Below are 26394 nucleotides of genomic sequence, written 5' to 3'. Positions count from 1 at the left end.
GATAAAAATTAATAAATGCTTTATTAACTGTGCCTAAACATAGCATTTTGCTAATTAGTTTACTGCAACTAGCTACAACTATTATATAGCTACATATAAATTGTATTTAATGTAGGTGTAGGTGCATTTAGCTGAAGTAAGAGAACTTCATATCATTTTAAGATGCCTCTAGATGTACTCGTCTTGTTCACTAGGTGGCAGTTTTCCTCTTTATGGCCTGTGTCTAATCTAGTTGCCTTTTGCTTGTCCCCATTCTCAATTACTCTAAATGGCATTCCCTGATTATCTCTGATGTTATTTCAGTACCTAGAGATATGTGCATTTTATTATTTCCAAGATGCACATCTTTTTTCACATTTCAACATCTCTGAAATTGTTATGTATCTTACAAATTGATGGCGTATCAATTGGCAGTGTTTTTTATTTTAGTGTTTCATCAAAAAATGCAGCTTAACAACTGATGGCATCTTAGATTTGATGGGATGTAAAGTATCTGGGTCTGGAGATAAGAACTTCTCGGAACTGGCTAGGGGCATTTTTCTTTCTTCCCATCTCTCATGGGCTTCCATTTCTTCTTAATAATATTCATTCCATCTTTCTAGTTTGCAGATCATTCTGCTCTTTTCTCCCTCTTCCCACTTTCTTCTGCCTTCCTTCCTGACTCTCTCTCTTTTTAAATCTCTCCTTCCTTCTTTTGTCCCTTTCTGAAGTCTGCTCAAGTTCCCAGGGCTCCCACTGATCAGAGCCCCTTTACAAAGGCCCTACAGCCTGGTGGTGGTGCCACCGAGCAAGGTGAATCCTGAGCACTACATCTTCTCTCCCTTCGGCGTCCTGCATGTGCACCCTGTGGAGGGCAGTGAGACGCTGACACTGGGGACCTGGCACCGCCACTCTGTCCTCTGGCAGCAGCTCCAGTTTATCCCATTCTTTAAGTATTGCCTCTTACGCAAGGCTTTGGCCTGGTAGGTGATGATGCACCTGGGATTTGGAATTTGGGGGGAGTGCTGCAGAGAGCAGCAGCATGTTGTCACTGCCCTCCGATCTGTAGCTGGAAGAAGAATGTGAAGTTGCGAGGGCTGCAGCGGTGCCGGACTTTCCTGGGGGAGCATCTGCTCTTCGCTGTGCCCCACTTTGGAGCTGGACTGCTTCATATTAGCAGGTGAGGTCTTCAAGACACGACTTCGATGGATTTTTAAAAATATTTTTTACAAAAAGTAATAGCATGTTCCTTGTAGAAAATTTGGGAAATACAAAAAAGCACAAAGGAAAAACATCTTGAATCCTTCCACCCACAAATATCCGCTATGAACATTTTGTTGCCTATCTTTCTAGTCTTTTTCTTCTATCACATACACAAATATGATCATACTTTACATACTGTTAAGTAACCAGTTTTTTTCTCCGAATAATGTATTTGAACATATCTCCATATAATTATGTACACCTACATCAACTTGCCCCACATCATACAATTATTATTAAATCTGGGGATCTACTCAGGTGTTTGAATCCAAACTCTCTGCTCTTTCCACAGTATTACTTGGATTCTTTTTGTTGGAAAAGCTTAGTTGTTCCTCTTCAGTATTTTCTTGCTTTCTCTGCTCTCTTCAGCCACTCCAGTTATCTTCTTGATAGGAGTCGCAATCTCAAACACCTATAGGGCCCAAGCAGGAGCTATGGAAGAAATGCAGGGGTTAGGTCCAAGACGTTACAAAGTGTGTGGACTGTACTCTGAAGATTGCATTTAAAGAGGACAGTCACACTCAGCTCCAACTGACTTTTGCCTTTGGGACTATAGATCCAACGTGTCAGCCACTTTATTTTTCAGGATTTCCTGGAGATTCATATTTCGTTGTAAAGTTTCTTAATTTTACCTGGTGAGCTCAAATTTTTATTAAAATGCTATGCTGGCCAACTCTTAGTGGTACATATGAAAACCTTTTCAGTCTGAATTTGGCCCATGGGCTACCAATTCGCAATCTCTGCTCTAGGCATTCTCCAGCCTAGCCTAATATCATGGTGTAATTAAAAGTATAAGGGCTTGGAGGCTGAACTGATCTGAATTTAAATCCTGAATACTAGCAAGGGACGTTATTCTTTGAGCCTCAGTTTTCTGATCTGAAAACTAGAAATAAAGATTTCTGCCATACAGCTGTAGTGAGAATTGAGAACGTGAATATAAAGTACCATGTTCAGTGCCTCCTATTAAGTCCTGAATAAGTGACACTCATTATGATCATCCTTTGTTTACTGTAGATCTTTCATTGTTTTCAAGGATGTTTAGAGATGTGTTCTCAGTTCAGGGGTGGGGGATGGTCAGCTCATAGGGAAGTTGCAGGTTCATCACCTTTGATCCTAAAATTCACCTGTCCATCTAGATTTTCAAGGTCCTCAGTTTCCCCTGTTCCAAGAAGGAAGCCGCTGTAGTCTCTCCTAAGGCAGACCTTGGAATCTACTTGACCTTCTCTACTGGCAGAAAGGTCACTCAGTGTAAACATTTGCACATACCCCAGGCCTTTCCCAAAGAATTTCTGGGTTTGAATTCTTTTAAAGAACTCTCAAGAGGGAGTCACCACTCTTAGTCACTGGGAATAATATAATCTTTCTAAACCTTTGCTCATTCTGAGGTGAGCCGGGCTAGGAGGTGGTCAAAGGTGTCCAAGGATAGAGGGCTGAGATGCTTGCTCTGACCAGCTTGGCTGTCGATTCCAGGCTTCTACAGGAGCTGCACTCTGTGTCCTGGCTCCCCCAGGAGCCAGATCAGTGCTACGAGCTGCTGGACCTGCAGCGGGCTCTAGCGAAGGAGAGCCACAAGGCCCTGCGGCTGCTCTGTCGCTGTCTGCACCTCTGCACATCCATCCTTCATACGGTAAGAGGCTCCAGTTTATTGTGAACCTTTTCTCTAAGCTGAGCTTGCCAGAGCTCCAGCCTCCTGTTGACTTATGCTTCTCGTAGGATCCCTGGGTGGCCTGGACTCTGCAGCTGGCTCAGAGCCATTGGCCTGCCCAGCAACAGCATTCTCTGTTCTGGGATGGATGGATCAATAACAGGTGGGCAGAGACTTGGACTCAGCCTTTCCCTGAGGGTTGCTTCTGGCCTTGAGCAGGGAGGAGAAGGAACATAACAACATCTATTTTTCAGTTGTTTGTGCCAGGGACACTAGGGAATTTAAGAGTTGGAATCCTGATCTCATGCTGCAGGGCTTATCTTTGAACCTATCTTGAAACTTTGGCAGGCTACTGGCTGGTAGAAGCATCCAATGGAGGAGTCCTTCCTAATTATGCCTACTTGGCATCTGTGGTACATGCCCCCTGCCTAGGGCTCTGGGAGGCCCTGCTGTGTACTTGTTTCTTGCCCATGACCTATCATCATAGTTTATTGTCTGTCAGGTGGGGCTGGATGTTCACACAGATCTCTGATTAGTCACCCTCTGAAGACACTCCAGTCCTGAGAGGGGGGACTCACCCAGATTTTGTGCAAATGAGAAATTATGTGAAGGAGGCCCTTGATACATTCATATAGGAAAACGGTCTTTATCCTCCAGACAGCAACAGCTGGACCTGCCATTGCACTAAATTGAGTGGGGCAGAAGGTAGAGGCGAGATGATCTATGGCCTTTCTCCCCCTCTCATTTCTTAAATCCCATCCTTGTTTGAATGTTACAAGAATAGTGATAACTTTTTCATAGTCAGTAATTTTTTTAATTAAGGTATAATTTACATGCAGTACATTTTAAGTGTACAGTTTATTGAAATATTTGCATATATACATCCATGTAACCACCACCCAGATGAAGATACAGGACGTTTCCAACACCTCAGTAAGCTTCCGGGCACATCTCTCATCAATACCTCCACAAAGCTGACGACTACTCTGACCTTGGCCACCATAGATTAATTTTGTCTGATTTTGAATTTCATATAAATGGAATCAGACAGCATGTGCTCTTTTCTGTCTGGCTTTTTTTCACTGAACATTATGTTAGTGAGATTTATCCATAATGTTCTAGGTTGCAGTGGTTCACTCTTTTGTATGTTTTGTAGTATTTCCCTGTATGAATCTACCACAGTTTATTTTGGTAATTCTCTTATTGTTGGGTCCAATTTTTCACTACCATGAGTAATGCTGCTATGAACATTTCCCGTACATGTCTTTTAGTGGATATAAGCACTCATTTGTTTGGGGCACATATTCCAGGAGTGGTTGCTGGAATAAGGTGTATGTATGCTTTACAGTGCTAAACAGTTCTCTAGAGTGGTTGTACCAGTTTATAGTCCCACCAACAATATAGGAGACTTCCAGTTGTTCTTTGTTCTCACCAACACTTGGTATTGTCGGGGTTTTTAATTTTAGCCAAACTGGTGGGTGTACAGTGGTATCTCATTGTGATTTTAATTTGTGTTTTTATGATCACCAATGATGGTGAACATCTTTTCATGTGTTTATTCGCCATTTGGTACCCTCTTCTGTGAAGTGTCTAACTCTCTTGCTCATTTTTAATTGGGTTGTCAATTTTTTTCCTATTAATTTTCAGGAATTCTTTGTGTATTCTGGATGAGTCCTGTATCAAAATGATGTATTATAGATATTTTATCCCAGTCTGTGGCATACCTTTTTACTATTTTAAGGTGTCTTTTGATTAACAGAAGTTCTTCATTTTCTTGAAGCTCATTTTATTAATCTTTTTTGCTTCATGCCTTTTGAGTCCTGGTTTAAGAAATCTTTGCCTACCCCCAAAGGATTTCTTAAACAAAATATAAAAAAATTATAAACCTAAAATAATAAATTTTTCTATATTAAAATTAACTTTTCAAAAAGCACCATAAAAAGAGTGAAAACACAGCAAATGCAACACATGGAGCCACTTTCTGTGCCGCTAGGTGGAATGGAATGGAACCTATGCCTGCTGGTGATCACCCCAAAGTGGGAGGGAGAGAGGAAGGGAGGATCAGTAATCATCACAGCTGATAACTGAATTGTTACTGAACCAGTTTGTAATCTGTGCTAAATAAAGCAGGCTGCTGCCCATTAAACTGTAGCATTACTGAATAACTAAAATAGACTTGAAACGTTAAAGAAATAATATTAAATGTGAGTGTTTGGTAGATATCCTTTTCAATTTTTAAGGACTCTTCCATCAATTTCTAGTTTACTAAGAGGTCTTACCATGAATGGATGTTGAATTTTGTCCAATGACTTTTTTTTTTTCTGCTTCTATGTAGATGATTATGGGATTTTTCTCCTTTAGTCTATAAATAAGGTGAATTGTTAGTGTAAGACCACCTTTGCATTACTAGAATAAACCCATTTTCTTTCATTCTATTTCTTGCTTGTTTAACTTTTTATTTTTATATAATTTCAAACTAATTAGGAGAGTTGCAAGTACAGTCTAATGAACTCTCATATACTTTTTACCCAGATTGTTATTTTGTCCCATTTACTTTTTCATTTATGTTCTTCTTCTTTTCCTGATACATTTAAAAATACATTATTTTTCCTGAACCATTTAAGAGTAAGTTGCAGATGTCAAGTCTCTACCCCTAAATATGCCAGTGTGTTTTTCCTAAAAAACAGGGACATTTTCTTCCATTATGACAGTACAATTATCAAAAGTTAGAAAATTTCACTTTGATACAATTCTGTTATCTAACCCACGGTCCTTATTAAAAATTTGCCAATCATTCCAACAATGTCCTTTATTATAGTACTGTGGGTTTTTTTACTGCTTCAGGATCCAATCCAGAATCATGCACTGCATGAAAGAGAAGTGGTCACTTTTCTTTTGTCTCTTTCCTATGGAACAGTTCCTCTGCCCCTTTTTTTGGCTCCTTGTCTCACAGTGTGACAATTCTAACAATACCACATATGTTCCAAAGCTGCCTCTCCCTCCAGATCAGACCAAGAACAGCTTTAGCTGAGATCTCACTTGGCACTTTGCCCTTCCCTGTTTTGCTTCCCCCTCTTGTTTAGAGGTTTGTTTCCTGAAGATAGTTCCTTCAATACGTCACATTTCCCCAAATTCCTGCCTCAAGATCTGCTTCTAGGGAACTCAACCTAAGAAAATGCATATTCAACCAAGCTCATTCTTGGTTTTATTCAAATATTCTATAGCCACAACGATTTTTCTTACTCACTTTACCTTTCAGTTTCTGAGAGATATATGTTAAAAATTACAGAGTTGTACACCTGAAATCTATGTAACTTTACTAACAGTTGTCACCCCAATACACTTTAATTTAAAAAGAAATCTCCTCCTTTAACTATAGGTTTGTTAATGTCTCCTTGATGTTCTTTTATCTGCAACGTGTATTTCAAAATCATGTTATGTGCATGAAGTTTTATTTCACTGTTTCTTGCTGATTTTATTGATATGAAAATGTCTTCATTCTTGTTTTCTACTTTTCTACTAGTGTTCTCTCTTATTTGATGTTAAGAGCATCAAGCATTTGCTTGATATTTATCTATCCCTTTGTTTTCAACCTACCTTTGTTGATTTGCTTTATGTATATATTATAAATACCTGGGAAACATTTAGTCTGAGAGTCTATATGTCTTGCAGTAGATTTATCTCATTTATTTTGATTACCGATAGGTTTGGACTTACTTTCCCCATGTTGTTTTGGTATTTTCTATTTCCTTAGATTCTTCCTGTGTTTTTTATCTTTTGTTGAGTTGTTTACATTTTTTGTTGCTATTATTGTCCTCCAATGACTTGGATGTTACACATTTTATTTTTCTCATGGTTCCCCAAGAGCTAATCAGTGCTTACTCATCTTAGTGTTAGAATCTTGATTTTATTTTTTTTCATAGACTCCTAGCTTGGAGGAAGCCATGTAACTCAGTTCTGGGCAATGAAATGTAAGTGGAAGTCACGGGGAAACTTTAAACGAGGCAGATGCACTGGAATGTCTTTTTGGACCTTTACTCCTGTCTGATTGCCTGACCCTTGGATGAAATTTCTGGTGATCAGAGAAGCCATCTCACCATAATAAGGGTGAAAGTCATATTAAGGATAGGGAAGGAGGAAGATAGAAGAAGCTTTGTTCTGACTGATAGTATTGGGCCGGTATGCCATCCAGGGACTTTTTTTTTTTTAATTAGTTTATTGGGCATCCAGCGACTTCTTATTGCATTAAATAAATAACTTTTTTCTTGCTTAAGCTGCACTTTTCTATTTTCTCTTACTTGCAGCTAAATATGTATGTAAGATGTTTATATACCTACCTAGCAGGTATAGCTGGTCAACTTAAATTTTTATAACTATGTCTCTTCTGTGTCCTTTTCTAAAAGCACCTTCTCAGAGAGAGTCCTTCTCTGGTTACCCTGTTTAAAATTTCAACCCCCACAATCACCAGCACTCCTGATCCCTCTTTTCCTTCTCTGTGATTTTTTTTTCATAGCACTTACCATCTTTTTACATACAATATAAATTATTTATTATATGCCCCCAAGAGGGTAAGGATTCTCATCTGTTTCATTCACTAATATTAATATATCTCTAGTGCTTATTATAGGCATGTTATATAGTAAGTACTCAGTGAATATTTGGTGAATGAATGGATGCCAAGTGTGAATTTGCATTCACATCTTTCTCCCACATAGAATAGAACCTTAACAGTCTCCTAATTTCCTTTCTCTCCTTTCTTCTCTCTCCACCTTCCACTCTTTGTATTATGCTTATATAAATATCTCCTGGAATTTAAATTTGGGATTGTTATGAACATTCCTGTTTTACAACCTACCCATTTATAATTAAAAATGTGTTTCACAAATTTCTTTGCTCATTAAAGCTTCTTGTAGACCACTTTGTCCTCTTGTATTCATTTTCCTCTGTCAGGAATATACTATTGTTGTTGTTTTGGGTTTTAAAGAGAATCTGTGAATGGCAAATTTTGAATCTTTGTATATCTAAAAATGTCTTTATTCATCCTCAAACATCAGTGATACTCCAACTAGATACAGAATTCCAGGTTTAAAAAATTTCCTCAGAACTTTGAAGATATTGCCCCTAATAGTGAAGTTTTAATGTGTATACTGATTATGTTCTGTTGTAGTAATTATTATTGTTGTTGTTTGTGTGGTTTTGTCTTTACTGGCACTAAGTAAGCCCTTTAATGTGAGGCGATGCATTACTTTTACAAATATTTACTGTAGAATTACTCATGCCAGATACTGTGTTAAGCAATAGAGAAATGAAATAAGGTGAGACAGAGGCCTCCTCCTTGAAGAATTTACAGGGCAGTGATGAATCACACAGGTAACTAGATAACGGTGATGCACTGGACTGAGGCAGGGGGGTCCAAACTTTTTTCAACGTTTCTTACCAAAGGCCATATGCGGTCAAATACACAAACAGCTGGGCCACTCCCTCGAGGTGAAGTACGTATTGCCTCACCTAGTTTATTTAAGTAAACTAAATATATTTTTGGAATTTGCTGCGGGCCAATTAACAATGGATTGCAGACCACATTTGGCCCGTGGGCTGCAGTTTTGATACCCCTGCACTAAGGGCTATGAAGTGGGCAGCACTAGGTATTGAGGATTTCTAGAGAGCAGAAGAGGACATCCCACCTCGTCTAAGGGTAAGTTTGTGTATGATGCACCTAACTTAGGCCTCAACTGTCTTATGTCTGGGTCTCAGAAGACTGGGATTTGACCTCAGGGTTAGCAGAATGCAATTCACAGACACCAGTTAGTTCTAATCACACGCTCTATTGAATATCAAAAAGGACAGGAGAGCAGCAAGGACAAAAAGTCCATCTGGCCAAGAATATCTGGTGTCTCTCCTCTGTTCCTCAACAGGAGAGGCACAGAGAGGTGGCCACTGTCAGCAGCCTTTGCAGGCTGAGGACCCTCCCAGATGTGAGAAGAAACTACAGAGAAGCTCCCAGACTTATCCCCCGCCCGTCCTCCCATAGAAAGTCTATGTCAGTCCACAGAGACAGCTTCTATCACACAGGTAGCATTATGCTAGTCCGCAGGCCACATCACCTAGGCCCAACGATTGGAGTCCATATCCTGGAATTATTATTGAATCTTAACTTACCCAGCCTTTCTCTTCTTTGTCTCATCTATGCCATGTGAACCTCTCTGTTTACCTATACACAAATTTTCTATTTGAGTTCCACCCTGGGGGCCTTTTTGTAGTCATGCCTGGCCTATCAGATTAGTACATTGTGTCTTCTCGATATATGTCCTCCATTTTACTTCTTCTCTGATCACTTCAAGATGTCTGGGGCTAATCTCTAGTACAAAGCCACCCTCCACGTGTACATCTAGGTTCTAGATTTGAGGCTCCAAGATCTAAGAGTTTCACACAGAGCAGTGGGTGGCCTGTTTGCTCCCCGTCTCCCTTAGAGAGTTTTTCACTCTCTATGTTGACAGGTTCATGAGGATACATATCAAATGCAACAGGGCCTGCAGGAGCGAGTGAAAAACTGCCAGAGGATCAGGAAAGGCCAAGGCTCCATATACCTTCAAAAGGTGCAGCGCCAGCGTCTGGAACAGAAGCTGAAGCAGGCAGAAACCTGGCTGCTGCAGCTCGGACGGTTGGCCCGCCTGGTGGACTACATGATTTTCCAGTGCCTCGTGTCTGTCATAGAGGAGGAAATAACCTCTTTTGTGGCCAACATCCTCCAAGTGAGGTGGTGGTGGCATGTGCGGAGGTGGGCAGGCGGGCAAAGGCCAGATGGCAGGGAGCAGATACTGACATCCAGCCCTACGCCCTCTGCTGACCCTTCTTTACAGGCCCCAAGGCAGAAGCCTTTTCTCTCAGCACAGCTGGTCTTCGACAGTTGTGGCCAGCTGTCTCATGAGCCCAGTATTGAAAAAGTGATCCAGATTCTAACTGGGAGCCTACAGTCTGTCAAGGCCTCTATTCTGAAGGTATTCTGGATTGGGTAGGGGGCTGGCTGTAGGAATTTCAAGTTTTTATCCTCTGTGTAATCAGAAGCTCTCAGCCTGCTCTGAATCCTCATTGTTTTCCATTTCTGCCCCTTCTCCATACCATGGCATGAAGGTAATGCAGTCTACAAACCTGAAGACCCCCTTGGACTCCCTGTATTCTGAAGGTATTTAAGGAGACCCAAGCAGGGAGTCTGAGGGGGTGGAAGGAGTTGGGAGGGCACATGCAACGTGCTAATGGCCAGAGTCAGGCCTGGGGTATGGATGGAGCAGCTCTAACTTGAGTACTGCATACACCTGACAGTGGCCTTAACAATAAAAACAATTATCTCATGTAACAAGAAGTTGTGAGGTAGATAATACACTGGCTGAAAAGTGTCATCAAGTATCAGGTTAGTTATATCCTTCCCTAATTCCTTCCTGGGTTTAGCGATTGGTAAGGGCAGATCCTCTTAGAAAGGTGTGTGTGTGGTAGGAGAGGCTGCAATGAAAAACATTTTTTCATCCTCAGGCTTACTGCCTCCTAGTTGTAAGACCAGCTGCAGTTCCAAGCGTCCCATTTTCAAGCAAAATCGGGAAAAGGGGGAGGCAGGTTTGGAGAGAGTCAAGGGTGGAAACAAGGAGATGAGGTAGAAGGGTATTGCAGAAATGCAGTGAGATTTGATGGTGACTTGGGCTGCGGTCAGGGGGGCCAGGCAGTGGTAGAGGTGGTGAGAATTGGTTGGTTTCTGGGTATATATTTTTAATGAAGAGCCAAAGGGATTTTGTGGTAGCTGGATGTGTTGTATGTGAGAGAAGAGTTAAGGATGACTTTAGTTTTTGACTGGAGCACCTGGAAGAATGGAGTTCCCATCTGCTGAAGTTAGAAGACTGCAGGAGGAGCAGTTTTGGGAGGGAGAAATCAGAGCGCATTTTTGGTGCTGTTAAGTTTGAGGTACATGTTAGACATCTGAGTAGGCAGTTGTTCAAGTGGGATCGGCATTCAAGGAGAGGTCTGAGCTAGAGATAAATTTGGGAGCAAATAGATGGTGTTTAAAACAATGAATCTGGATGAGCTCACTTAGAAAATGAGTACAGATAGAGAAGAGATCTGAGGACTGAGCCTTGCGGGGGGTGGGGGTCACTATAGTGTTTAATGTTGGTAGTGAGGATATAATTTCTGAAAATTCTGATGTTTTTCTCCCTTTTTGTATAAAGATGTAACACAAATACTGAAATTGGCAATTAATCGGTTCCTAGAAGTTAAAGGGGAGGCCAAGTTGAAGAGTATCCCTTAAGGCAGACACTGAGGACTGGCTTTCTCAGCACCCTTTCCCATCTCCCCCGCTCTACAGCGGCAGGAGTGCTATGCTTCCTACACCATTGCAGCTACAGTGTTTTTGTTTTTCAGCTCTTCCACGTATTTGCAACCCACTTAATATTCCATAATAATACTTTCCTTCTTAGGCTGGCTAGAGTGAGTTCTCTTCTCTGTACCTAAACCCTTACTTGTAAATTCTCTGGTGGGTCTGGTGTACTGTGTTTGTAATATAGAAGGACCTGTAACCTCTATAGCAGGGAGTGTGTGTGTGTGTGTGTGTGTGTGTGTGTGTACACTTTAGGGAGAGAGGTCATGTGTGGGTCCTGGAGGGCACTCAAGGACAATTATGACACGTGTCCCACTAGAAGATGAAGAGGAGGACTCGAACATGGATTCCCTGAGGCCCAAGTCCCAGGGCCAGCCCAGCGATGCCGTGCACATCTTCTGTGGCCCGAATATAGGATTGGTGTGGCCCTGGAAATCTCACACAATTACTGAAGCCCTGGAAGTCCGTGGATACCGGCTACGAGGCCAGTACTTGCCCCCCGATTACAAGCAGTTGCAAGAGGACCTGGACAACAACCCTCGAATCCAGCAGGCCCTGACTATCCAACAGGACCTGCTGAAGGTGAGTACAAAGGCTTAAGGAGTGGAATCATGCTTATCAGTTCTCATCACAGCCACCCACCTCTGCCTTGAGCACCTTGTCTACTCCTAGGGCGTGCTGTGGGAAGTGCAGGAATTCTGCAGGGAATATCACTGGATGACAGACATTTACGAGTTTCTGCAAACCTGGGGTCCTCAGAAGCTGGAGTCTATGAGAGATTGTCCCATTAAGAACTACGTGATGCTAGTGAGCTGCCTGAACGTTTGGCAGGCCCGTGTCTCCAATATACCTAATGAGTTGATCACAAAAAGCAAGTTGCTGTTGCTGAGCTGCCGTGATGTACGGGCAGAGATGGGTGAGTGCTGCTTATTCTGCCTCTTTTCCTTCTGCCTCCTTATCTGGTCCATATAGCTTTTCTTGGGCCTCGAATGTCCTCCAGGGACCTTAGGTGCAGGCCCCTCATTGGACCTGCAGAGCTTCCCTCAGCCCCAGATCTCAGCCCCTTCCCTTTGCTGCTGTAGGTGTGAGCATTACATAGGATTGGCTCTGCTCACTCCTTCGGAATCATGTTCCTGTCACCTGAGGCTTTCTGTTCTTACAGTGTGGAAGTAGTTCAAATGTGACAGAAAAATCTTAGCCTGCTCCTTAGGCTAGTGAGCTCAGTTTCTTTGCAGAGATTCTCAGGAATCAAGTGTGCCCCCCTCCCCACATTAACAGTCAAAACTGACACTATAATTTGCATGTGTAAAAATGTACTCTCTTTAACTGCTCTTGTCTTAGTAGTCCTAACTTCTAAGCTGATGGAGAAAGAAGACTGTATTCCAATTGAAAGTGAAAGCACTTTTCATTTAAAGCAGTACTTTTAGCCTAATTCAGTCTATTTTGGGTGTTCAGTCAATTCAAAATTGATACTACAGATCTGGGTTGTTTTTATTCTTTATTCAATGCCCCTTTTCCTCACCAAGGTGGCATTGGAGAGGGTGGCTGGGCTGCATGCTCTTTTTTGCTGGCATCTGTCAGCAGAGGTGTAATGTATTCCTACCTGGTCTCTGCCCTCCTTCTGGCATTGCTGCTTCTGCTACAGCTGTGTCCTGAGCACATGTAACTGGGATTTGCAGGAGCCAGAGTGTCTACCTATGCTGGCTCTGCATAGGCTCCTGCTGGCATTGACGTACTTGGGGTTTTAGTGAATCCTTCATCTAATCGTTCTCTTAGGCTGGCCACCCCATAGCTTCTGCTTTAGGGTCCTTTGTCCCTCAACACAGGAACCCCATCTGGGCCCACTGGCTATTACTTTTCTGCTATCTCCTATATCCCCTGCCTTTTAGGAGCTGTGGGGGACTTGGGAATGTTATATTTGACTCTCTTTTTGCCACAACACATCACACTGTGATTTATACCCTGCTCTAGTGCTAGCTCATGTTAGCACAAAGGTACCCTGCAAGGGATTCCCTTCCACATGGAAAGAGGAGCTCAAGCCCACTCTGCTATCTGTTTCCTCCATACCTGTCCTCCTCTTGCCTCTACCTGTCCTCACTAGGCCAAGGCACAGTTGTTGATCTCCCTGGATCTCTGAGAAATCTGATTGAAGGCCTAGTCTTATTCCTCTTATCTCTTTCTCCCTTCCCATGGGAGGATGTCTCATGCTGTTGTTTACTAGCTAAGTGCCTCCACCTATTAGCTGGCCTTGGACATGCTCGCAGTGGGTAGATTGGAAAGCCAGTGATTTGCTCTTCAAGGAAACAGGAAGGTTGTTCTGTTTCCTCACCTCACTCCCAAGGATGGTAATAACCAATAGTGTCCACTTCCTGCAGAGACAAGATTCTGTCAGACCCATGGCCCCCAGGGCCTGCTTTCTTTATGAAGCTGGGAGGCCTTGGAGATGGGGCCTGAAAGAGTTTGCTTGGAAGTGCTTGCCTGCCTACCCCTCCCTGCCTTTGCTCTTCAACAGATGAAGCACATGCCTTATTAGGTATTTTATGGGCCACAAAACTCCCCCACTCTTTCCCCACCCCTGTCCTAAATGTACAGGGGGTTCAGGCTGGCAAAGAAAGAACAGGGAGGGCCTGCTTTTGTTCTGACCCTCTTTGGGGCAGTTTTTGGCTCCACTGCTGCTTGGAAAGCCTGTTCTTTCTAGTTTGTTGGCTTCTTGATCCTTAGTCCAGGATCAACTGGCCTGTTCAGAAGGAGCAGAGAAAGCATGGAGTTCAGAATCTTGGATCTGTTTTTCATTGGTTTATACAACCTCAGATTACTGAGCTTCAGTGCCTTTATTTGTTACATGGATGTAATAATGCAGTCACTCACAGGGTCATGGCAAGGAGGATTAAACGAGATATTATTTGCAATACTTCCAACACTGAGTATGGCATGCAGTAGGTGCTTAATTTTTTCATTTCGCCTTATCCCTTTCTGTCTGTTCTTGTCCTTCTTGCTGATCTAATTTTATCTTCTTATCCTCCAACTCTGTACCACTTCTACCTGGGCTCCCTTGAACAGTGAATGATATAATTACCCACTCTGGTGAGTTGTCCTCATTGGGAACTTGACTTCATCCTTTACCATTCCCTCTCCCTAACTCCACCATATCCAATGTGTTGCTAAATCCTTTCCATTCTTCTATCTCCTACATTATCTCTCAAATCAGTTTTCCATCAGTCTCCACCTTCGACCCCAGACCTGGTATTTTATCCGTCCATTGCTCCTTTATACCGCACAGTGTCGCTGTTGAGCTCCTCTCTGCCTTCACCTGTCTGAGGCTGCTGGAATAAAAGCAGCACCATGGCAATGGCCTAGCTACTGTCATAGACCAGAGGGATAATTTGAAAAAGGATAAATTTGCATCCTTGTGTTCTGTTCAACCTTGGGTGCCCCTTGATTGCTTTTCTCAGTCTCAACTCTTGGCTGAGCCCACTTCTCTTCGTTATAACCTCCATGGCTCCAAAAGGGCCATATCCTGTATGCCTCAATTATGTGCACCTGAAACTCACTATCCCCTTTTCCAGTGAAAGAGATGCTTATAGGGGATAAGTTGATTTACTTTTCACCTCTCAAAACATAAAATGTAACAGAGTGGAGCCAGGCTGCCTGAGTTTGAATCCTTGCTCAGCCACTGTGTGATATTGATAAAGTTACTTAACCTCTCTGAGACTGTTTCCTTATCTGTAAAATAGGGATAATAAATAGTATCTATCTCAAAGGATTTTTGTGAAGATTAAAGGGGTTAATACAAGTAAAGTAGTTGACATTGTATCTGGCATGTAATAAGCAATCTATACTGTATTTCGTGATATGCTTCATACAATATTTCTATATTGTGTTTTGCTCTTCTGCACATTATTTTAATTTACATCTCTGAACTTAACAGGTATATTACAATTAATGGCATGTCAGAGTTTAGGTGGCATCACTTTTTTCGTGGTATATAAAATAATGGTGCCTCTTGCAATCAGTGGTATCTTAGATTTGATGAGGTCCCATGTCGGTATTATTCCTTCCTTCGGAGACAATGGGGTTGTTCATGTCACCAAAGGCAGCTTCCAAGATTATCTTCTAGCCCCATATCCACCTGACAGCTTCTTTCCTTTAATCCTTAAAAACAAAAGGCAGTTTATGCACTCTTCTTGGTAGCTCTTCTACTAGAGCAGAAACAATAAGACTCCCCAGTCAGGAAACCTTCATCTCTGGTAGGACATTCTGCTATTCATGAACATGTCATCCCCATGCCTTTGCACATGCTGTTTCATCTGTGTGGTGTGCCTTTGCCCCTGGGAGCACTGACTACTCAACACATTCAGCTCCAACGTCCCGCTCTCTGTGGAGGCCTTTCCTAGCCTCCTGCGCCTCCTCGCCTTTCACCATGCCAGGTTGAGGGCTCTGGGGCATTCATAGAGCATTTATGATGATCTGTTTACATATGTGTTTCTGTCATCATACTGTGAGCTTCTGAGGTTAGAAACCCTTTCTGTCTCACTCACTCACCCTTGTCCACTGGTGCCAGCTCAGGCCCCAGTGTATAGCAGCTGACTGGACACTGGACAAGGATCCAGTAAGTATTCAGTGAGTGAGGGAATGAATTTATGATCTGGCTTCCCCTTCCCACTCCCACTCTCAACCCACAGCACTCTCCCAGCAGCCCTTCATTTTCATGCACCCCTTAACACCTAACCCTCTCCTGTCTTCAGAGTCCAAGCTGGAGAGCATCAGGAAGGACATTCTTGCACAGGTACAGAATGAGTGCTGGAGCCGCAGCCAGCAACTAATGAAAGAGCTCGCAGATTTCATCAAGGTCTTCCAAACTGTCATCTCAGACATTCACTCCATTGGCCAGTGCTCCCAAAAGGTGGGCTCTCCCTGCTTCCTTCCCAGTCTACCCAGGGCCCGTGCTACTGAAATGCTCAGCCACTCTCTTTGGGTCTCAGATGAACTCCCAATGGGGCTTGATGCTCTTAAACTATGCAAACTAACATACGTGATCTGCCCTGCTAATTCTTGCCCTGTTCGCCTCGTTCAGTTTCCTCGTGACAGTGGGAGGCCCCAGTGTAATGATAGAGATACAGTCCTGCTTTCAGAAATAAAGTTCGGCTCTGTGTGACCGTCAGATAGGGACCTGTTGCCCTGTCATCAGGGTAATGATTTGGTGGGGGAGGAGCTGTGGGTCAAATGGGGATCTGATCCCAGATATCCCCTGTTCCCAGTGGGTTAAAAGGCAGCTGCTGGGGTCTGGAGCCTCCAGAAAGTGGGAGTACCCCTCAGGGATGGGCCCCAAGAGGGGCGCACGGTTGTGGGGTGCTGATCTCATGTTGTGGCCCCTGCAGTTGAACGAGGCCAATGACCAGTACAACAAGCTGGAGGAGCGAATGGAATACATACGGTCACTCCACGAACTCACCCGCAGCCACTTTCGCCTCTTTAGTGCTGAGAATGAGGCGCTGGACATCTCGGTGAGAAGGCAGTTCAGAGTCGCTCATCTCTCCCGGTCCCCTCCCCACAACTACATTGACTCGACTGCTCTCTGCTTGCCCCACAGCTTCTGGATATGTGGGAGGCATTTCAGTTTGAGAGAAGCCAGGCCTCAGAGTTCCTGCTCAGCAAGCAACATACCATCGTGCCCAAGCTGCAGCAGCTGATGGCAGCAGCATTGGCAGAGCTGGAAGGCCTGATTGAGAAGGCCCTGTCCGGGCCCTTCATGGACCCTGCGCAAGAGCAGAGGAGCACTGAGCGCCAGCTCCTCGCCCTGGAGCGCCAGTTCCAGAGCACAGCCAGCCACCTCAGTGAGCTGCACCGTGCCCACGCCACCTTCACTGGTACCGAGGATCCCCGCCCCTCCGCCACGACCCTGTCATAGGCCCTCCAACTGAGATAAGGGTTGGGACTTAGGGTCCTGTGTCCTGTATGACCCTAAGCAAGTCTCAAGGATCTCATACCTTCATTAATCTCTTTTATAAAAGAAACTGCAGCACTAAATCTTCAAACATTGGCTATAAGTGCTGTGCTTAAGGTGAAGGGAGTCTCGGAGGGGAGGCAAACAGGTGAATGTTCCATTAGAATGTGAAGGGGTGGCAGGGCTAAAAGTCTGTGCAGGAGAACGTAAAGGTGTCTTTATTGTAGTCCTTAGCCTTTGTGTAGCCCTGTTCAACCCAGCCCTGTACCAGGCAGCAGGCCCCAGATAAACAGAGGTCTGGAAGCTCCATAGCCATTGCTTTCAGCCAATGTGCTGTAGTGAGGCAGCTGCTGAGGGCCTCACTGGCTCACAGGGGAAGACCAGGACAGAACTTCTGGTCTCAGCCCTTCTGCACAGTGGTGGTTCCCTTCTTCATGTAAAGAATTTTGTGGGCTCAAGTTTTTTTTCTTCCTCGGATGCAGTCACTTTTATCGGTCACTTAAGTCCCTTGGAAAGCACATTGCTTCTGAGTTGCCTGTGGTCAACTACCAGCTATTACCATCTCTGCCCGTGAGCATCCCCCATCCCAGGGCCATTTGGCCAAATGGGAGGTGTTGGACACTCTGGGGCCATCCTCAAGCAAGGGACTTTTCCTTTGGTTAAGTATCAGGAGACCCTCGATCCCGTAGACCACTAACTTGACCTTTCCTGTTAGGTTTGGAGATGTTTGTGAAAAGGCGGAGTAGTAGACTCAGGCCCTGTCGTGCTAGGCCCTGAAGACCCCACAGTGTTTTTACTTCCTTCTTCCATCCCAGTCTCCTCACCAGACTCCCAGGTTTTGTTAAAATAATCTAGGCTCTTAGTACAGATTATTAATACTACTCTTTATTTTTTATTATGTACCTTTTATTCGTTACTTTTGACATTTGTTTTATAACCATGTTAACAACTATTTTAACATCTAAAGATTCCTGGTTTTGTTTATCCACTACATTTTTTTTTAATACCACATCTTTTCATTATTTCCATTATTTCCTTGGATGACACTAATATTTCTTTGAGTATTTCTTTTTTCTAAGAAAGGAATTAGAGGTGTTAAAATTTCTAAGCTCCTATGCTGACAATGACTTTCTAATGTCCTTATGTCACAGCTTGGGTAAATATTAAATTCTGAAGTCACAAAATCTTTTATTCAAATTTAGGTATTGCTTCACTGTCTTCTGACATTGTGGACAAATCTGATATCAATCTCATTTTTTTCCTTTGTAGGTAATCTGTTTATTGTTATTTGATAATGGCTCTTATATTTGCTGTGTTCTCCTTCCAGAATTTTTGTTATGTTGGATTTTCTGGATCTCTCTTCCATTACTTTTGTCTTCATCATCACTCATTTCTTTGTTGTTTCTGAGTTCTGGGGAAATATCATGACTTGTTTTATAAGCTTCCATTTTCTGTGGTATCTACTCTGTAATTTCCATTGCATTTTAAAACACACATACACATGTTGCAAGTGTATGCATGCTTACATGCAAATGTATAAAAGTGCATGCATGTATGTATATATAAATGAATATATCTCCTAACTGTCTACTGAAGAGGCCAAGAAGCAAAGACACCCCAATAGCAAGGAGTCACACTGTGCCCAGATCTTACTTTTTAATACCATTTCCACGAAAAGGAACCAGGGCTCCTCAGACAGTGGATGATTCCAGGGCTGTGGCAGAATAGGTACAAGATAAGCCTGGAATAGCGTTTAAGCAAGAAAGTAAGGAAGTATTAAGTTCTTTTATGAAGTGATGGGAGCATGTCACAAGGACACAGAAGGGATACCAACTGGCCAAATCTGGGACAATTTGGGCACCAAAGTACAAAGTAAAGTATTGGAAAAACAGGAATATATTGTCCACAGTAATAATAAAAAAGGCTGTGGGGATGTTCTTAAAGGGGTGGGCTGCATAGTCCTCATTAAGAAGGTGAGGTTTGAACAAGGACTTGAATTTGGTGAGGGAGTGAGCCAAATACTTTTCCGAGGGAAGAGTATTCCAGAATGAACTGTCAGTCAAAGGCCCTCAACAGGAAGGAGCATGCCTGGTATATCTGAGCACAGGAAAGAGTGCTCAGATACACTGAGTAAAGTGAGTGAGATGGAGAGTAATGGAAGAGGAACCCTTCCCTTTCATTGCCATCACATTCTTCCAATATATTCTAGCCATGGAATATGCCTGTTTGCCTCTGTCCCTTGGATTGTCTCCTCCTCTATTGTTGTACTAAAGAATTTTAGACCCCTCACCCTGGCACTTTTGGGACCCCCCCCCTTCTGTGATAAATAGGAAAAACGTCTAAGAGATACGTTGTGAGTAGTATGTTTATTTCCCATTGTGGGTATTACGGGGTTCAAGAAGCCGATTTTCCTGATTTCCCAACCAATTTTTCTCAGGATTTGGGAATGGGATAGCGAAAAAAATTCACGAAAATGGGCAGGAATTTCTGCCCAGAAACCCTACTTCTGTCATTATGGGCTCTTGACTGACCATTCCCCATCATGCCCCCCCCACCTCTATACCTAGCCCAGGCCTCAGTCAGTCCTGTCTCATAGGGGATAAGAGTCCAGTGCCCTTGCCAATTTGTGGGACCCGTCCTATTGTGCAGCAGCAGCGTATCTGGCACCTGTACCGAGTCATTTCTGAAAACATCAGCGAATGGAAGTGCATGGCTTTTGCCAAGGTGTTGACACCCTTCTTTGGAACTCCTGCCTGGGAATGGAGTTTTCAGGGGGGTGGTGTGGAAGGGTCTCCAGCTGACAGTGAGCCCTTCTCCCTACAGTTCAGCCTGGCTATGGCCCAGGAGAAGACAGACGGCTGGCTGGCAGAGGCAACCCAGATGGGTGCCACCCTGGGGCTGCACAGCCCAGTGCTGCAGTGCTGCGTGCACATTCTGGAGGAATTTCGCAGCTACCTGCCATTGCTTACCAAGCTGGGCAGCCTCCAGCTGCAGAGCCTCAATCTCCAAGCCCTCCTGCGAGGTGTGCTTGGGTACCATCAGAGGGGAAGGGAAGGACATAGGGGTTAGAACAATGCGACAGCTCAGTTCCCTGCCACTCCTGTTGGAAACACCCTCCCTCCCTGCCTTCCCCCAAGTACTGTATTGCCCCACCCCCACCCCATACCACCATGTGGGTCCTCCCTGTTGACCTGAGCTGGTTCAGGCTGGAGTCAGCTCTGGGCTCTGTGCTGTGCTCTGGACCTTGGGTTTGGGGCTCTTGGCTCTATAATATGTTGTGCTCTCAGATCTGCCATCTGGGAGTTGGGCTGGGCTGGGCTCTGGGTCCCAGATCTGGCTTGGGATATGGGCTGGACTCTGCCATATGCTGGTGTCGCTCTGACTTGTTCCCTCTACTTTCAGCCTTAGGGCTGGGAAGTCTGAACATAGAACTCGTAACACTGGGCCAGCTGCTTGCTTGTCCACTGCTGGAGTTTGCAGATCGACTCAATCAGGTGAGACCCACTGGAGGGAGGGAGGTGGTTCGAGTCCAGGACGTTTGCTGAGCTCTAATAGAGCCAGTTAAGGCCTAGCAGCCCCTTAAGACAAGCGGGTAGTAGATACTGGCTTGTGAGTGGGTGGGTGGTTGGGAGGGTTGAGGTTGCTGGCCTGCTGGGAGCATATGGGGATCTGATGGGTGATTTCAGATTCTCTGTGACTGAGAATATGCACCCCACAGTGGAAGGAAGTGGGTGGCAGCACCAAAATTGTGGGTACACAGGATACAAAAAAGGTACAAAATTGTGGAGAACAGGATAAGTGTCCCTCAACACTTACCCTGTCCCAAAAGAGCACGTGTTGATTGAGGTACTGTCTGCTCAGCTGGAGCATTGCAAGAGTGGGTTTTGGCAGCAGCTCTATGTCAGAGTTAGCTGCTGCTGGCCTGCCTTTGAAGCCCGATGGTCCCACTCTCCATCTCTGAGACCTCCACTCCCCTGAGTCCCGGCCCTTGAGTTCCAGCTCTAATGCTATCCCCTGAGCCATTACCCGGTCCTGGTTCCTGAGACCCAGCTTTTCCAGATCTGGCAGTGTGAAAATGAACAAGTTCATGCCCAACAGACCCTGCGGCAGCTGCAGCGGGTCTGGGAGGTGCGCCAGCTGCGACTGCTCAACTTCATCCTGCACGTGCCCTACGAGCCCCCAGTCTTGGAGCGCTCCAAGAGGCACATGCTCCGCAGTCCCCACTGGGACGTAGTGGCCAAGGATAGTGGCACCTTCCTTCTTTCAGGTGAGACCCAGCCCTTGTGGCCCAGTGAAAGCCCCCAGTGGGGGACCATATTCATCCACCACGCCCTGCTGGATCTGGCTTCTCTAGCCAGGTTCCCGTCCTTCCTGGACGGCCTGAGATATCAGTCTGTTCTGAGACAGCATCTTCTGTGTAGCTCCTATACAGTCTTAATCTTCTTAGGAGTTCCCACCCAATGCCCAGCCTCTTCAGCAAAGGTCCTTCCCATCCTGGGTGTCCTAAGAAGTTCCTCACGGTCATGTCTCTCCACCTTTCAATGCTCTGTCCTATAGATTGTATCCTGCCCCACTCATTCCTTTTTCGTTCCCTCATCAAATTCACCCACCTCCTTTGAACCAAACGCAGGAGATGCTGAGATTTACAGACAGACGTCCCCGTCCCTCAAGAGCTCCCAGGCCAGTAGAATAGAGATAAGTGCATGATGGAGCACCTGACCAAGGGCAGTAAAATCTCAGAAAGAAGACAGCTTCAGAGGACCAGGGAAAGTCAAAGAAATCTTCCCTTCCCTTAGGGAGAGGCTTCTTGCTGACTTTTGAAGGAAAAGGAATTTTCTAAACTTGCAAGGGGAAAGGGCATACCAGGGTGAGGGAACAACTTATGTACAGTCACCTAAGATGGTACAGTTAGGGAATTGCCAGTAGAGGAGAAATTCTCTTATCCAACAAAATTGAAACCCAACTGGCACATTTAAAAAGTTAGACACATAGGGAAATCATAAAATATGATGCATACATGGCTTAAGATTTTTTTGGCTTAAAACATATAAATGTACACTTATTTATAATCTTTTAACCTAAGGACGAGCTTTACTTTGATTTGCAGTCAACTAGTAGAAGTTCCTCACTGCCTTTCTCACCTTCATGTATTGTCTACTATTTCTAATTGCAGTTTCTGTAAAGTTGAGCAATGACATGAAGACATTGTAAAGTTACCTGGGTCCAGTACTTTTCTACATTTTTATTATAGTTTCCTGATTTTTGAAAATTGGCTGACCCATACATAATTTACTATCATTTTATCAACTCACCTTTTTATCAACTCACCTTTACTAAAGCCTTTAATGATTTCCATAGAACCAACAACTCTTTTCCCACTCATATTTCATTGGTTAACATATTAGCTTAAATTCTGTAATTGAAATTATAACTCACATAAACAGGTTTTCCAACACACTCTGGCTCTTGGTGAGCACACAGTTCAACTAGTGGAACAAAAAAATGTTAGGGTCTTCTAGAGAATAGCTTGAGGTCTGTGAGTTTCAGTGTATTTTGGGTATTAATCACCCCTGTCCTTGCCTCATCTGACTGTCAGCTCAGCTCAGCTCAGCTGGAGCCCACTCTTCCTTAGATTACAGCAGCCTGCAGGATTCTATCCAGGAAAGTCTTCAGGTGTTGTTCAAGATCCTGGCCATACAAAACTCAGGAGACTTATACAAAATAGCTTTGGAGTGGGTGACCATCATGCATGGCCTGGGTGAGTGCAGGCCTCTAGCTGGGTTGATGGGTGGGACCTAAGGCAGGATGGCCCAGAGGGATGGGGTGAGATTTGGGATTTGGGTGGGGAAGATCTGAAAGACAGACTGAGGATCTTCTTCAGGGCTATTTCTTGGGCGGAGATGAGCAGCTCCTTATTCACAGTGAAAGGCTTCTCTCCTCCAAGCAAGGTCTTCGGGTCCTGCTGAGCTGACTGTTTTGGGGTGGGGTAGCCTGAGAGGTCGGTACCAGGCTAGAGCCCCTTGCAGAAACTAGAACCCTAGTCTCTCTCCAGTGTTCCTCTGGCTACTCACACAGGTGACGTGCTGGAGGTGTGGGTGACTTTTCAGCAGAAGTGGATTTTTCTGAATAAAGTTCTACATGAGATGAAGATCCAATTTCCCAGTTCTGACCTGGTAGGGAAGGGGGTGAGGTAGGGTGGACAAAAGCGACTGAATAGTGATTGGGAGCGGGGAGCTGCCCCGCCACATCCACCCTCACCTTTAACCTCTCCTTCATCACAGGACTCCCGTTTCAAGGCCATGGATGACCAGTATCGGACCCTGATGCGGATCTCTGTAGCTGACCCTCTGGTTCTGTCACTTATAGTGCCCAGTGCCAAGCGGAGCCCTTATTTCCAAGGCCAGCAGCTGCAACAATTGCTGCAAGCAGGCTCAGCAGAGCTGGAGGGCATCATTACTGCTCTGGAAAGTGTGCTCTATGGGTTCCGGGCCCACTTCCCCCGCCTCTTCTTCCTCAGTGACAGTGAGCTAGTGGCCCTGCTGGCTGCCCCACTGGAGTCATGTGAGGCCCAGATATGGGTACCACGCTGCTTTCCTCATGTGCATGCTGTGAGCTTCAAGTCTATCCCAACAGATAGAAACATGGAGGACCAGCAGTCGAGGCCAAGCACGCAGACTCAGGTGGAGGCACTTGTCGTGCTAGGGGCAGGTGGGGAGGAGGTGAAGCTGCAGGAGTCCCTTCCTTTGCATCCAGATCTCCCCAAATGGCTGGCATCTCTGGAAAAGTGTCTGCGTTTGGCATTGGTGCACATGCTGCAGGGCTGTGTGGCTGCCCATCTGGCTCTGGGCCCATCCCTAGACAAGGCTTTCAAGGAGCTGCCCCAGCAAAGCCAGTTGCCCCCGCCACAGTATGTCCACCACTGGCTAGATTTAATCAAGGCTTTCCCATGGCAGTGTGTGCTGGTGGCAGAGGAGGTGGTATGGCGGGCCGAGATGGAAGAAGCTCTGCTTGAGGGGAGGACCCTGGCCATGGTCTCTGCACATGTATGGAAGCTGGAAGGACTGGTGCATTTTGTACGGGCCCAGAGGGCCTCCCAAGGTGGGCAGCCCCTGCCTTCTGTCCGCCAGACCAGCCTGCTCAGCGCCCTACTAGTCATGGCAGTGACGCACCGGGATGTAGCGCAGCTGCTGAAGGAGCACCAGGTCTGTGATCTGGCAGACTTCCACTGGGCCCGCCAACTCAAGTACCACCTGGGTTCATCTCGCACCATCCCCAAAAGTCCCCTGCAGAGTCTCAAGACTGTTGTATCTACTGAGAATTCTCTGTCACCAGCTGCATGCTGGATAGAGGTGCTAGGCCGGTCTTTTCTGTACAATTATGAGTACCTGGGTCCCAGACTGGGGTCTCTACCCAGCCTGCTGCCTGAGCGCCCAGCCCTTGTACTGTTATTGGCCCTGGAGGAGGTGGCCTGTGGGACCCTACTGGGCCCTGATGGTGTGGGCAAGGTAGCCACGGTGAAGAACCTGGCACAGGCCCTGGGACGCCAGCTGGTGATGATGCACTGCTTGCCTCAGATGGAGGCCCAAAGCCTGAGCAACTACCTGAATGGTGCCCTGCAGGGTGGTGCTTGGCTGCTGTTGGAGGGAGCTCAGTACTTGCCCCTTGGCTTGCTCTCTGCCCTGGGCCAGCGCCTGGCTGAACTGTACCACCTCTATGCCCCACTGTACCGGGAGGCTTCCGGAGGCATCAGTACCGTTGACCCCACTCACTCCCAGTTCCTTGGCAGTGGCTTCTTTGAGAAACATCACGTGTATATGCGTCTTGGCTATGGCTGTCTCCTGACGCTGACTGCCCTGGTCCCTGCTGTGCCGGCCAACCTGCGCCTGCTACTGCGGCCTGTGGCATTCACACTGCCTAACCTACAGCAAGTAGCAGAGCTGACCCTGCTGGGTGCAGGGATGCAGGATGCCTCCCGCATGGCTACCCGCCTATCCAAGTTCTTCTCCCTAGAGAGTGAGCTCGTGTCTAGGCCCCTGCCCTGCCGCCTGCGACTGCTCAAGCAGGTACTAGCAGACATGATACAGGCTCTAAATGTGACCAAGGAAGAACCCAACTCCCAGCAGGCCTACAGCCTACCTTCCTTCGAGGAGGCCGCCCTAGTGCGTGCTTTGCTACACTCACCACTATTCAGCAGCCTCGATGGGGTCCATCTTCACAACCTCCAACAGCTGCTCAGTGGGATCTTTCCCAGTGCCAGCCAGGTGCTGGCAGAGCCTGTGACCCACAGGCTGAGCAAGTCACTGCTGGTGGAGGGACTGCGGCAGGCAGGCCTGCATCCCAGTCCTGAGATTTTGGGGTCCCTGGAGCAGCTGAGCCAGGCCTTGTGCCGGGCCTCAGGCATTTTGCTCCTGGGCCCTGCAGGCAGCGGCAAGACCACTTGTTGGCACAGCTTATTTCAGATCCAGAATCAGCTTGCAGCCAGGGAGGTCACCTCAACACAGGGCTATCCACCTGTGGAAATTACGCACCTGTATCCCAGTGTCCTCAGCCCCCAGGAGTTCCTGGGATGGCTAGAGGGCCCCGGCTGGCACCAAGGCGTCTTCCCCAAGCTGCTGCACGCAGCCAGTCAGTGTAAGACTGTAAACCCAAAGAGGAAGGCACAGGGGTCGGGGGGGAGCCAGCACTGGATAGTATGTGATGGAGCCTCCGGTGCGGCTTGGCAGGACTCGGTCACCTGCCTGCTGAGTGACCCCCCCCAGCTCACCCTCCCCAATGGTCAGCAGATAAAACGACCCCCGAGTACTTTTCTCTTGATGGAGGTGGGAGACACAGCAGGCATGTCCCCCACGGCGGTGGGCCACTGTGCCCTAGTGTGGTGTGGTGGGGGGCAGACTTGGCAGGGGATACTCAGCATGCTGATGGCAGCCCTGCCCCATGAGTACCCGCTGCAGCCCCAGACGGTCACTCAGCTCAACCACCTGGCTGAAGTGCTGGTGCCCGCAACCTTCCAATTCCTCACCCAGCACGGTGCCAGCCCCCTGCTGCAGGCACATGGGCAGCAGGCTGTTTGCCCAGGCGTGGCTGAAGTCACCAGCCTGGCTCGCCTTCTGCGTTGTCTGCTTGACCGCCACCTGCGCATAGATGAGGAAAAGAGGGCACATATCACAGGTGAAGGGAAGGGAAAGAGAGGGCTGGTGTGAG

General features: G+C 45.9%; 1 protein-coding gene across 1 annotated transcript in view; it reads left to right on the top strand.

Annotated features, from left to right (window-relative positions):
- DNHD1 (dynein heavy chain domain 1) overlaps positions 1 to 26394 on the top strand; it is a gene marked incomplete at its 5' end in the record, with an annotated part of 67207 nt that overhangs the window by 9821 nt on the left and 30992 nt on the right. Inside the window, 19 exon segments of the mRNA XM_081062702.1 lie at positions 759 to 962; positions 1049 to 1159; positions 2713 to 2869; positions 9385 to 9639; positions 9748 to 9885; positions 10019 to 10070; positions 11569 to 11831; positions 11922 to 12165; positions 15995 to 16152; positions 16628 to 16781; positions 16784 to 16809; positions 16813 to 17116; positions 19790 to 19917; positions 20017 to 20215; positions 20596 to 20687; positions 21253 to 21460; positions 22826 to 22951; positions 23269 to 23366; positions 23475 to 26361. Of these exon segments, the coding sequence (XP_080918828.1) occupies positions 759 to 962; positions 1049 to 1159; positions 2713 to 2869; positions 9385 to 9639; positions 9748 to 9885; positions 10019 to 10070; positions 11569 to 11831; positions 11922 to 12165; positions 15995 to 16152; positions 16628 to 16781; positions 16784 to 16809; positions 16813 to 17116; positions 19790 to 19917; positions 20017 to 20215; positions 20596 to 20687; positions 21253 to 21460; positions 22826 to 22951; positions 23269 to 23366; positions 23475 to 26361 (5804 nt within the window).

This window comes from Rhinolophus hipposideros (assembly GCF_964194185.1).
Source record: "Rhinolophus hipposideros genome assembly, chromosome: 10".
Classification (NCBI taxonomy): Eukaryota; Metazoa; Chordata; class Mammalia; order Chiroptera; family Rhinolophidae; genus Rhinolophus; species Rhinolophus hipposideros.
Note: the sequence above shows the minus strand (reverse complement) of the source record. Positions and strands in the feature narration are given on the sequence as shown.